Source organism: Dendrobium catenatum, unplaced genomic scaffold, assembly GCF_001605985.2.
Source record: "Dendrobium catenatum unplaced genomic scaffold, ASM160598v2 fragScaff_scaffold_465, whole genome shotgun sequence".
NCBI lineage: Eukaryota > Viridiplantae > Streptophyta > Magnoliopsida > Asparagales > Orchidaceae > Dendrobium > Dendrobium catenatum.
In genome coordinates, this window is record NW_021318927.1 from 982460 (window position 1) to 996126 (window position 13667).

At 39.0% G+C, this 13667-nt stretch overlaps 1 protein-coding gene across 1 annotated transcript in view; it reads right to left on the minus strand.

Annotated features, from left to right (window-relative positions):
- LOC110103189 (chaperone protein dnaJ 1, mitochondrial) overlaps positions 1-13667 on the minus strand; it is a 79798-nt gene that overhangs the window by 21203 nt on the left and 44928 nt on the right. The window contains exon 14 of the mRNA XM_028694365.1: positions 1457-1513. Within this exon, the coding sequence (XP_028550198.1) occupies positions 1457-1513 (57 nt within the window). The remainder of the gene's footprint in view (positions 1-1456; positions 1514-13667) is intronic.

A 13667-nucleotide genomic window follows, 5' to 3' on the forward strand; every position in this document is an offset into this window, starting at 1 on the left:
CTTTCTCTAAATCAATAAATATCACATGTAGATCCTCCTTATTCTCTCTATACTCCATCAAACCTCTCAATAAATGTATGGCTTCCAAAGTAAACCTACCCAACATGAATCGAAATTGATTTTGAGAAACATTTGTACACACCGCAACCTACGCACCATAAAATAAAGACAAAGGATTCATATAGCCAACCCCACGTAGTGGGATAAAGGCTTGATGTTATTGTTGTTGTAGTAATTTTGGAGAGAAAAGGGGTTGTCCATGGGCTTGCTTGGGGAGTTTTGCAAGATAAATTGCACAAATTTTAATGCAATGCCTTGATTTCTAACCTTATCCTAAAACCTTTGAGTTGCTGCTTTATCATATTATTATATTTTGATGTAAAAAATATTTTCTTAACATAGAGACCTAAAAGAAGAGGTGTTTATAGAATCTCCTCAAGGATTTGACAAGGATTCTGAAGGCTCTAGAGTATGTATGTAAAAGAATGCAATATATGGCTTAAAATCTTCCCCTAAAGCATGGTTCAAGAGATTCACAAAAGTCATATTAATAATACTTTGTTAAATGTTCTGCAAAAAATAACTTCTTGCCTTATTAGTCTATGTGGATACATTATCATAATAAGAACCAACACAGCTAAAAATATCACTGAAGTGTAGTCAAGTAAAAGAGTTTGAGATTAACGAACTTAGGAGACTGAAATATTTCTTGAGGGTCAAATTAGCATATTCTAACAAAGCATATTTAAGGCATTGCTGCAAGAGCATCCAATAAGATTCCAAATCCAAATAAGCTTTCTAATGCACATTATTTTGATCTTTACTGTTATCTTTCTTTTTATTTTCTTTTCTTTTCACTTAGGTTACAGCCCGGATCGTATGCATAATTACATTAAGTTGCAATCCAAGTTAATTTCACTTCCAAGCTAATTAGCTTGGCCTGATCGCACTTCAAAGTTATTTGGAGGGCTAGGATTTTGCATGAATAAAATAAAAAGCAGAACCATTGTTTAGACCCCAATAAAAATTCCTTAACCTCCTGTCCTTAGAGAATGAACTGATCTACAGATTTCAAGGCTTTTGGATCTGAAATATTATCTTTCCAACTTCAAACTATTTGTCTTTTTTGTTTAACTGCCTCTATGCTGCAAGAATGCTGTTCTACTGCATAAAACATCTAAATAAAAATTGATAAACTTTAAGTGATGTCTTCACCAATATCGACCAGCACAGGTGGCAGATCACAGATCACTAGAAGTTAGATTAAGTATGGCCAAATAAAAACGGAGATGCTCAATATCATTTCTATGCAGAATTTGCGGTATGTTTATCCTCATACATGTTGAGATCATCTATTAGGTTCTTTTTATTTTTTTGACAAAGTGTGTGCGTGTATTATATATATATATATAGAGAGAGAGAGAGAGAGAGAGAGAGAGAGAGAGAGAGATCATACTTTGACTTGTGCTTTTCCAGACAATGTTGGTACTTCGGCCTTGCCACCAAGAATTGCCTGTCATGTAGTCAAGCTATATATTCTAAGAAGTATGTTTGATTTCATAACTCATAAAACTATTTTGTGAAAATGAAACAGGAATATTGAAAGCCAATTAAAGTAATAAAAAGTACAATACAGCTGTTATGAACACAAGTCCATAACGAATCAAATAGACAAAACTTACTGTATTAGATAATTCAATAAGAATACATCAGTTTAGCACAAAAAAGTTGACAGTTCACAATAAGTATCATTTATAGATATCACAAATGTTGCATCAAATAAACTGCAAAAGCAGCCTAATTTACATATTTTAAGTCATATATATCAAAAGACGACATTTGAAAAGGCCCATATCATGGAGTTAATATTTTTTACCTGAATAAAAGATAAAGTTTGGAGAATCTATACTTAGGGCTGTCAATTCCTGACACGACCCGCTAACCCGACCTGAACCCGACCCGGAAAATCCGGGTTCGTGTCAACCCGTGAAAGAAACGGTTCGGGTCCGGGTTGAAGGATTTGACCCGTTTATATATTCGTGTCGGGTTCGGGTCAACCTGCGGGTCAACACGAATAACCCGCTAAGCGACTCTCGTTTTAATAAAATTTAAAAATCCGCGATTCGGTCATTCCGCGCGAGACTTCGAGAGACGAGAGTCGAGAGGGTTCTAGGGTTTCATTTCTCGGTTCTCCTCGCTCTCACGCTCTGGCTTTGGGGTGGAGCCGTGGAATCGACGAATCGTGGAGGAGCTGATGGAGGTTTCTTGATATCTTCTTCTGATCTTCTGAGTTCTGAAACATCTGGCTTTGGTCCTTCGGAATTCTTCCTTGAATCCTCTTCCTTTCTCCATTTCTCAGTTGCGATTTGCAACGGTTGGTAATATCTTGAATAACTCTTAAATCTTTATTATCTGAAGTGTTGATTTGATACTTTGATGGTGGTCGGTTGTTTCGATTTCTATTTGACCTAATTTGGTGGTCGGCGTGAATCATTAGTCGTGCGAAAGCGAAACTGTGAATCTGTGATGGCCTGATGGGTTTTATGTTTATGTTTAAGTTCTTCTTCCTTTAGTTCCTATGAGTTATGAGTATAAGACTATAAGTGTATAACTGCATGTGACATGGCCGACTTTTCTAGTTTTCTGGAGTATGCTGCACATTTTCTTGCTAAAAATTTCCTCTTCCATCTATTATACTGTTAGTTAGAGTGTCGTTTAGTGATTTACTATTACAGTTTTCCAATTTTCTTGCTGTTGAGATTACGGCTTGCTTTGCTGTTGAGATTACGGCTTGGTAGTTGGTCGCTTGGGCCTCTTGGAGTTGTCGGGTTGCTGAGTTGAGTTTGCGACACTACTATTATATGAACCGTATAATTGTAATTAGTTCGGCTTGTGTTAGTGACACGATCATCAATATATTCACGTCACACGCATAAGATCATATAGACTGAAAAGGTGTTTGTTAAATCTATAATTACAATCGCTCGAGACAGTTGTTCATGAACGGGTTTGTATTGTATCTTACCTTTTGGTTTAAAATCACTAATGGTGTACTAACATTTAATTACTGTCTAAAGTGCAGTTCCTTGGATACCTTGGTTTGCGAATTATAGGGAAGGACGCGGCTTAAGTCTTCTTGTTCTTGACCGCAACAACATTAAGGAGGAGTGCACGATCTTCGTTGGCAGATCTTGCGTAGTATCGCTCCTCTTGAATAGACTGGTTCGCTGCTTCATACAGGTAGAGCTGTCGTGCCTATTGTTGATTTAATTCGTCAAGGCGGTCATATGTCACAACCTAAGTCTCACTGCGCTTGTACTGTCCGTGAGTGCAATAAATCCTGCTACGGTAGAAATAGCTTGTTGTAAATGCAATATGAGTTTCCTACGCAGAAACCCCATAATCGTCTACTTAAGCCATGAATATTTCGACTTTACTTAGTCTCATGTCTCGTGGACCTATACGTTTTGTGAGTGTAAGGCACACGAATGTTCTGCCATGAGTGGCCAGGGATATATTGCATATGATGTATAATCATCAACGTCTAATTACTTTGCAGACTACATGTGCAGCCTGACATCCGATGGTCATATGATTCCATAATAATCCATGCGATACTTGTATTCGCTATGCTCAGTGGGTTGGCTCGTGATGCATCTTGAACATGTACGGGTCGTCTTCATCAGCTTACAGTAGCAACCTATCTGCTACAATTTACTCTCTGTACTTACTCGAGATGAGCTCTTGTACGTGTAACAGGTCTCCTAAGATAAATATCATAGAGTTCTAAATTCCACCACCTCTCAATGCACATGGTTGGTAGGTACTACATTCAGGTGATTAGTATTTTATGCTGAAGTGTTACAGAGGAAATGTTCATTGATGTGTGCATATGTATCTCCTCTCTTTATTCTTGTGAATGAGATATATATAGGGACTTCCTTGTCCACTATACATTTTGGTGTCGCATCACGGTACCGAAATAAATGGATCACATTTGCTTATTGAATCTCTAGTAGTTTGATTGTTGAATGAATGTTCTCAAAAGTTTCTTTTGATGATGCTTGCAAATTCCTCTTGAAACTTGCTTATTTTATCAAGCATTGTGTCCATTCATCGGTGTTCCCAACATAGTCCCATGCTATTCTCTTAGAGTTCTCAAAAGTCTTCGTTGTAGTATCATTTGCAAATTCAGATGTGAGTTCAATTCTCAGCTCATTGTCAATTTATTTGAGTTCAGAGTAGCCCCTGTTTGTTTGTGCATTCCAAGTTCAAAAGTTAAGCTCATCGGATGTTGCTTGATTTCAAATGCTAAGCTAAGCGATATATTGAGCAACTTTGCAACTCAAGTCCAAAATATTATTCATAGGGTTGAATTCAATCAAGTCATTTGTTAGATGTTAAGCTGAATGAAAGCCAAGTTGTAGGTCAACTGAGTTAAACTCCAATCTTGCACAAATCCTTGTTTGAGTTCCTTTGTCTAGTCATTTGAGTCAAGATTGAGCCAAGCTTACAAGTCGTCTACTTAGTTTAAGTTCAAGATGCATAGTCGCCTGTTGTCCTTTGAGTTCGTCGTCGTGCTCAAAATGAGTTCATCAATTCTATGAGAATCCAGGTTCATGTTACATATTTTTTAATTAAAATTGCAAATCATTTGGGTTCAGTTCAATTAAGTCATGTTGCAATCCAAGTTCTCCACATTCGAAAAGTCCCAAGTCAATCATTTTTTTCAAGGTCCTTGAGCATATTCCAATCCAAATTGGCAGCCTCCCGGCGTCTCCCCGTTTCGGGAAAAACCAAGAGGGCCACATTCCATCGAGCTACGTGAGCGCAGTCAGGTAGGTTCAAAAAGACACGGCGGTGCGAATGAAAATTTTTATGCCCGCCGCCTGCTACGTGAGCATGAAGGGTTTTGTAGGTTGTTGTTATAGAAGAAAACAGACGTTAGAGAAAACTAGATTTCCCCCCTCTGCCCACGGGCGTCGGGGGTACTTTATATGAAATAAACGGAACACATTTTTATCCCTTCGCCGCAACGTCGCACGGTTTCCCACCCTATAACGCACTTGACGCGGCCTCGGGGTTGCCGCTCGTGCTAAAGCATTGAAGAGGGAATCCTTATCTCGTACCAATCATCGCACCGAGGTTCCACCCTAAACGCTACGGGAGCGGCTCTCGGGGGTTTGCCGGCCCATCGCAAACCATCGAGAAAAGAACCCTAACATATCTTTTTTTTTAATAATAATATTATACTATTTCCATAATAATAATCTAAATATTAGTATTAATATTATTTATAATAATATTAAAAACGAACATTAAACTATATAAAAGATAAATATAACGATATTAGATATTAATATTATATTAACATTATATTATATTACTACTTCATATTATAATAATATATTAAAATATCAAATTAATGATATAACAATCATAATAAAATAATCAATATAAATTATTAATAAGTAAATAATATATATAAAATATATATAAGACTAATAAACTAAAAGATAATAAACATTTACAAGAGAGACACCTTAATTAGCCTAGGTGTAGTTGGTAAGTTGAAGGTGAGTAGGGTGAGTGAACTGATTTGGAATGAGTCGGATGAATTAGGCTTAGGTTAGTGAAATTGAGTGACTGAGTCGGGTGAGTCAGTGATGGTGCTAGGTTAGGTTAAATCGGCTGAGTGAACTGAGTACGAGTCGGACGAGTTGAGCTATTGGTAGTTTGGACTGGAGTTAGTTGGGCTGGGCTAGGTTAAGTAGGGGTTCGGCTCCTCTCACCTTTTCTCTGTATTGTGGATCGGAGGAAGAAGAGATCGGGCTGGGAGGTGAAGTCCGAAGGAGGGAGCTCGGCAAAGGAGGCCGGCCAGGTACGATCTCTCGTCTCGTCTCCTCTCTCTCTCTCTCTCTCTCTCTACTCTCTCTGCGATGGAGCGAGCAGGAAAGGGGCGACAAGGGATGGAGCTAGGTCGTGGAGAGGAGATCGTGAGCAAGCAAAGCGACTGAAGGCTCCATCTGCCTCGTGTATTTAACGACGCGAAAGAGCTGCGATCGAGGCGTCGTTCGCATTGACTGAAATCCCGTGGACGAGATGTACGAGTCCACAGCTTTGCAGGGATTTCGGCAGGATTCCGACTGTTGACCTTGGAATCTGGCTTCTACGACGGATACGATCAGAGAATTCCATACCGAGATTCCAAGCCAGAATATTATGGAGCTCTAATCGGCGAATGCTAATGATTCATTTTCGGGTAATATCTGTGGTATGATTAAGATGTCAGAATTGCGCCCCAACCAAATGTGATACGCGCCGAGCGATGCACGTTTGTTGTATGACTGAGTGACCCTGTTGAACCCTAGATATTTTTCTTAGATGCTCACACAGAGGCTCTCTATCAACGTAGGGATATATCTCATCAACAAAACATTTATTGATGCACATCTGATTCATTAGTTCCTCTAGTGGATCTCCAAAAAAATTATGTCTATGGATTCACACTACATGAATCCCTCTCGTTTCTTCATTCTTTCTTATAGCTGACTCCACAAAAAGACATTTACTGTCAAACGACTACAACGACCTTTACATTTAGTCGGATCTAAAAAATATTTGATATGTGATGTAACAACAAGTCTTCTTTCGTAATCATGTGATCTTACCAAAACAATTCGAGTCACATATAGAATTTCACTAAATATCGTTGATGCCTTCATTAAGTTGCAGATGTCTATTGATCAGTAATGATTGAGATACTAATTTCGCTAATTTATCTGGTGCTGAATAGTATGATGACTATGGGTGCAGGACGCACCTTGTATGATTATTCTTTAGACAATGTTAAGTGTGAATTGCTGTTACTCCTCGCCCTACTATGTTTATCTGATTTGGGGGCTTATGAAGGAGTAGATGCCGACACCTAAACACATATTAGGTTGCCTATATTTCTGTAGTGCTCTTCGAAGAAGTCTATTCGCACCAGAGCTTTGCTTTCGCGAGAGCGGATGTCAATCTGATTTTTAGAAAATAAATCCAATCCCTTTAGTCAGTAACCTTGGGTCTCTTCAACGAACTTTCTCTGGTACTAGTTTTCTCCAATATGTCTCTCTTACTTTGCTAAATGTGTCGGCTTTGTAGTGCCTACTCGTTTAGACCAGAAAAGTTCCTTCGATCCTACGCTTGCATTATGGAAGCCTGTTATGAATAGATTTGCAGGTCTGGAGTCTCGGGAATGTACAATATCGACAGTGAACGGTAGTGGATTCCCTTGATCCTTAACCTACGTTATGAAGAAAAATTTAAATTCTAATCTACTCTGTATATCATCCAGATAATTGACCGGTCGATGAGCTGATATTGTTGAATACAGTCAAATTTTATGTCCTCTTCTGTCTTGCAGAGCGAATGTGTGTCTCTTCGTACTGTGAATACTCCTACATATAATTGTGGAGAAATGGAGTAGAGTTGGAAATGCAGCGATCGCCATATCTCCTGCAGTTTTTTTGTGTGAGGTATCCTCCACGACCTTTTAACATGCGTTCAGGCATTTGACTCTAGCACTATTCAGGCATATTCCCCATACTCCATAATCTGATTTTTGTACTAGAAACTGCTATGTATTCTCCGTGATCAACCTTATTGATCATGGTACGATTTTGTGATGTCCCACACACGCACATCCAAGGAGAGTCTCGTTCGAGACTCATCTCCATCTGTATACCTTGAACTTCACATTCATTTCAAGATAATCGTTAGACAACATTATCTAACAATTGAACTGTCGAGTCAAATTTGCCTCGGTCTTCCTACAGCTCCGCATATTAACGGTCTGATCTGAAGGGGTTCCGCACTGAACGGCCTTTTTCTTTTAGATGGCTTTGCAGTATACGAAGCTGTCAGCTGCCATCTCCGGCCATATTATCGGGCGTAGTTGTGATCCGACTTTACACCCTTCGAACTTAAGCTCCGGCTGTCAAAATTCTTCCTACTATCCTCGGTTCTCAATCTTCGTTTAGTCAAGATGTGTGTAGCCACATAACGTCTTCTATTTATGACTAATTTGAATCATTGCGTTGTTGGATGAGGTGGTCTTCTTAGAGCTCTTTGCAAAAGATAACCTGCCATCCTATGTCTTGTAAAGCACACAGTGATATGTTGTTGCTTTAGGCACGAAAAGAAATCTGGATTGAGAATTTTAAATATTTATTCGGGATCTCGGCGTGCAGCGCGATGTTCGACCCGTATATAAAATTCTAAAATGATTCAATTATTTACGCCCGGTTTTCTAAGACTATAGGCACAAATTTTTTTATATTGAAATGATTGGACTATTAATTAAGATTTTCATAGATATTTAATCAACTATTGGTTGCGAGCAGACTCGGCGTATAGCACGATGTCGACCCATAATGTTTTAATATAATATATTAAAATGCCTCCCCTGTTTCGAGTCAAGGGACATTTTGGATAAGCTTTTTGTACTATTGAGAATTCCATTAAAAATTATTTACATTTACGAATGAGTATTCAGGCAAGCAACGCGCGATTGTTTCTCCGACTAAGATATAACAATATTTCATGAAAATGCCTCAGGCTCTGACTGCAAGCATTATGTTAGGTAAATTGACGTTCTTTCGCTAAAAGACAATGTATGTTAAAAAATTATCTAAAATAAAAAAAGAAAATGCACTAGTCTACTAATAAATAGCTATCGATATTAAATTTTGATTAATATGTCTAATAAGAGCGATCACGCTCTGCAACTTTTTCGCTATTGATAGTTTCACATTAAAATCATGATATTCGGAGGCGTTGAGTGGACGGCATAATGTGCCTTCACGACGTTTCCGAGGATCGAATATACTTTATTCCGACTCACGTATCTTGCCTATTTCAATAAAAACATTTCTTCAGATTGTATGATAGAGGGCAATTCACAGTTTCGAATTTTCGAATAATGCACCTCTAAATTATAATTGATGTATCGATGATGCGTGAAATTGTAGGGAGCAAATGGTTATATCTTCCAGCCCAGTGACCCATAGTGCAACCACATTATCAATTGAACATATGAGACGAGCTGAGGACGCTGCAACTATGCAGGTCAAGGACTTGGACTCCATTACTCTCTCTCGTGGATTTTAAAGATATTCAATTTTTTTGTTAATTGCTGAGAGTCATAATTGTAAAGAGCTGCGCCCATCAAGTTCTGCCCACCGCATTCTTACCGAGATAAACTCCATTCCTCGCAGCGCGAGGCATTTGTTCTTGCCTGGAAGTAGAGAATCATTCTTCGAGAAGTGCTATAACGGTCTTAGGACGGATGTAGCCCTAAATCAATCACCTGAGAGGGTAATATAATGACGAGGATCAACAATATATCGCTCAACTAGTAATAAATGTGATAGTTGGACGTCAGATGGTTTTATGTAAAGTTTATACAGATAGGAGCGCGCGAGTATGATCGCAATGCCAATCGTAGCAATTCTCTGTTTGTAGTGGTGATGTAACTTTTCTTTCAACAATTTTAATCATGTCTTGTTACATGGCTTCCGCCAATTCATTTGCCTGCTTGATTGTTACCCTGGTATGATATCTAATAAATCCAAACACTGATTTACTGTCCGGATCATAACTACGATCACTATTAGACTTTTTGTGAGCATATATTAAACGACAGCATAATCTTGATCTAATCTGAAGATCAAGTCAAGACGTCGGCAAGATCATATCAAGAGAATATAGAACGTATCATAGCGTGTGAGATAAAGTGATCTACTATGCGCGATGAGACTGCTCTAGATTGTATGGCATGCGGTCTGCCAACTTGTGTAAACATTAGTATGCTTCCCGTCCGCGAGCAGTAATCAAATGCTGGTCTTAATGCGCTGGAGGTTGCACGGCTGATGCCTAAAATGGCTCCGTACATAACTAATTCAGCTACAGAGGTCTTGGGTCCGCTCCAGAGAGCATTGTGCCACCTGTGTCAGTCGAAACGGCCTAATACGGAGTTCTGAGGGGTTGGGTGTGGCAGCGGATGAGCGACTAGTTACTTTAGTAAACAAGATCACCTTGGATTTTATGGAGCACATCTCGTGAGCGAAGGGGCCGTTAGCGTGGAACGTATAGCAGAGCTTGATCACCATGAGAGTCAACTCTACGGCCAAATAAACGTATACCACCATGTTCCTACTTGATTTTAAGCAGCTCGTAGGTATCCTGATCTGATGAACCAGATCCTCGCATATTGATGTCCCATCTGTCTGTACCTACTTTCAACGTTATCACACAACTTAATCTGTTTTATCAGTCTTACAAGAAAGAATTTTGATCGTTCCATTACAGCACCTGTAATGCTCATATTGGATTCATCGAGCTCGTCGTTATCTAAGAGCAGTGTCGATAATAAACAACAAATAGTAGTTACTTCTCAATCTCGCCTCAAATTATTCGAGACTCTTGTGCGGGGCAACAGACTTTCCATGGAGTTGTTCCTTGAAGTAGTCAATGAAATGGGCTGTCCCAATCAGTCGAAGCATCAATATCTAAACAACTAGCCTAAAGCACCATTATTATTCCAAAGGAATCTGAAGCACTTGACATGCTTTATAACACGTCTTCTGGTCAACTAGTATCTCTTTACTGGATCATAGCGCTACAGACATTAACACTGATGTGAGCATAATTGAGGGACACAACTTGGATTATCGTCATAATGTAGACAATGAATAAAAGAGATGATCTACCCTCGGTTATAGATAGATATGCGCTACAAGAACTAGAGGTAAAACCCCAGAGTAGAGTAAGAAGGACTACCCTACATCTAATAGAGAACGCTTAGCATCTTTTGAGGCTAATGTGGACTATACAATCATGTGTTACAGGCGATCTTCCGCACATCGTATAGTGAATCTCGTAATGGCAATTTTTGCTTTGTGTTATTAACTCTGAATAATTCAAGTGATGAAGCATCCGAATCTAAGGGGCTCTGTCTGTATATTATATTATGTTTTGAAAAGAATTAGTGTATTCAAAGCGTGTCTTTAATAGTCCAAACTTTGTATGATCCAAATACTATTTAATATATTTATCACAATATGTAGAATACACCAAAATATAATTTATTGGTAGATGTAAGGGAGGAATGCGGAGACGAGTCAAGAACGAGAAAGAGAAAGTATTCACATCTCCTGCATTGTCTGACATAGTATGCTTCGGAACTAACGGTTCATCAGATTATTGGTCCGAGTTCAGATTCCAAACTGAATGAAAATTCCGATTATACCTCCGTCGGTGCTACGTATATAGAGTGTTACAAAACCGTGCAAACGACAATATCTGGGCTGTCTTTGTAAATTATTTGAAGAGCGCGCTCAGGAACCTTAATCTGAAGAACGTATATGTGCTTGCCTCTTATCCATGAACGTAACATTATACCAACCTAGTATAATGAAGTGCATAAGCCGAATATATTCCTCGACACAGCTGACATTATAAGTCTGATCTACAAAGTCGTCATATCATCTATTATAACAGAGGTATAATAGACTGCTTGGAATTGAAAGTAGTAGACACGACAGAGGAAAATCTGCTAGGCTTAGACTTTCCTTTCGCGACCGCACATACTGAGGCATGTTATATAAGATTATTAAAACTGCAATATATTAAGCCTAACCGGACACTTACCCTAGCTTAGCAACGAACAACACTGATCCAATCTTAAGCGGGTATCACACTTGTTGCTCGATATACAATCCAACAAAAAGGCATTTATTCCATCTATGCAGATTCTAAATCTTCGATATCAGTGTGATTTTTATGGAAAAGACAAGATAAGAATTGATGGAGTTTCAGGTGACAAACTATGCACAAATAGAGTTAGTTTTGAACTGAACTAAAGAATAAATTTGCGAGAATCTTCGTTTATTCCAGGTTTTTTTGTGTGGAGAAAAGCGCTGTGATGGGCGTGCAGAAACATAAAGTAACAGAAGAACGGGCGACGATCTACAGGCCACCATCATGTATTGTTGAATTATGTATTTGTTTTTAGTGCATTTCCGTTTTAAACCTAATTAAGGTTTGTTATAGTAAGTTTGCTAGGGAAATATTGACTTTTAGTCTTTCATGTATGAGGCTCTTTATAAGCAATTTTCTTTCAAGGGATGAAGATTATATAGAATTTCTGCTTTGGTGTCTTGGAGAGTTTGAGAGAGTTGAGAAGGTAGCTATGGGCTACCCGAAAGATTCGGCCCGTGTCGCCTTTTCTTATTATTGGAGGGTTTTAACTGATATAGCAGTTCGAGGTAATTTTGAGGAGTGGGTTTTGTGATATAATACCAGAGTTTTGCCCTCATTTTGCGAGGACTTTAGAATTAGTTCGGTTTCCCTATAGGCCCCTATGTTTACCTCTGATAATAGAGAGAGAACTTTATTAAGGCTAGTCCGTCATTACAGATAACGTTAGAGAATCGTGTTTCGGCATATATACACAGCATAGGTTTAGGTAATTGAAATGTTTGGATGTTTGGGATTTGGGAGAAATTTGATATTTAAAGATAGCAATTTCACCCCATCTACCTTAAGCGGATGGTGGGAAATGGATGATAGGCCAGATCAACGAATCCATGGTTCTGCGTTCCGGGCATCATGGCCTGGTCTACTAGTAGTCAGAGGAGGTAGTCGACGCCACCTGAAGAAGGATGCCGTTGTCGGAATTAGGTGATTGTGTCCAGGGACTTGTAGACTGGGATGGGTTATTTGCTAAGGGAAAATTTTAAATCACCTAAGCTAAAAGTGGAGGGGCTGGTGCCTATAATATATCATATTGATTCATATCTCAGGATTTGATGCCAATAAGGAACGTAACGGCGCTCGACATAACGTATTTCGTGGTGCCATTTGCGGAAACATCGTGAGGGCCCGGGTCATGAACGTTTTACCTGAGGTGTCATTTGGGCGGAGACGTGCGGTAGTGAGATCACGTCACGTGATTGCGGAGACTATTTGAAGATGGATCTGTAATAATTTTCGACTAGGATATTGGCTCTTTGTGAGTGACAATGTTTTAATTTGTCACGTCGAACAGACTGTTGCGGAGGTGATGGATTTTGCTTTGTGAGCGTTGAGATGGATAGTTCATTTTTAAATATTTTTTGGGATTTTGGGATTTTGTGGGTTTTGGATTTTTGGATTTGATGGGCAATTTGGGTGATTATGAAATTTGAATGGACCTCCGGTTGAGATTTTTATTCACAGCATCATCGGGGGTTTGGGGTCATTTTCTTTTTGTTGATTGAACCAGTCAACGATCGAATGCGATTGATGAGGATTTGGAGGTTTTCGTAGGTACTTTTATGCGATTGATTGTATTATTATCATGAGGTTTGAAGTAATGAATTAAGAAATTGAGGTGGACAAACGTTATTGTTGTGGTTAAACCCTGGATTCTATACCGTTAGAAAGGATGATTCGAATGGAATCGCTGCACCACGCAAGCATCCTATATAGTGTGTACAATAAACGCCTCGTTCGGGGCCTGCGGTTTCGGGGCATTGTTAATTGAACCTTTCACTATCCTCTAGGATCGGTTCAAATTTAATAACCCGCCAGCATCCTAGATAGTTACCAATAAAAGCTCGCGTGCATGCGGATTGAGATTG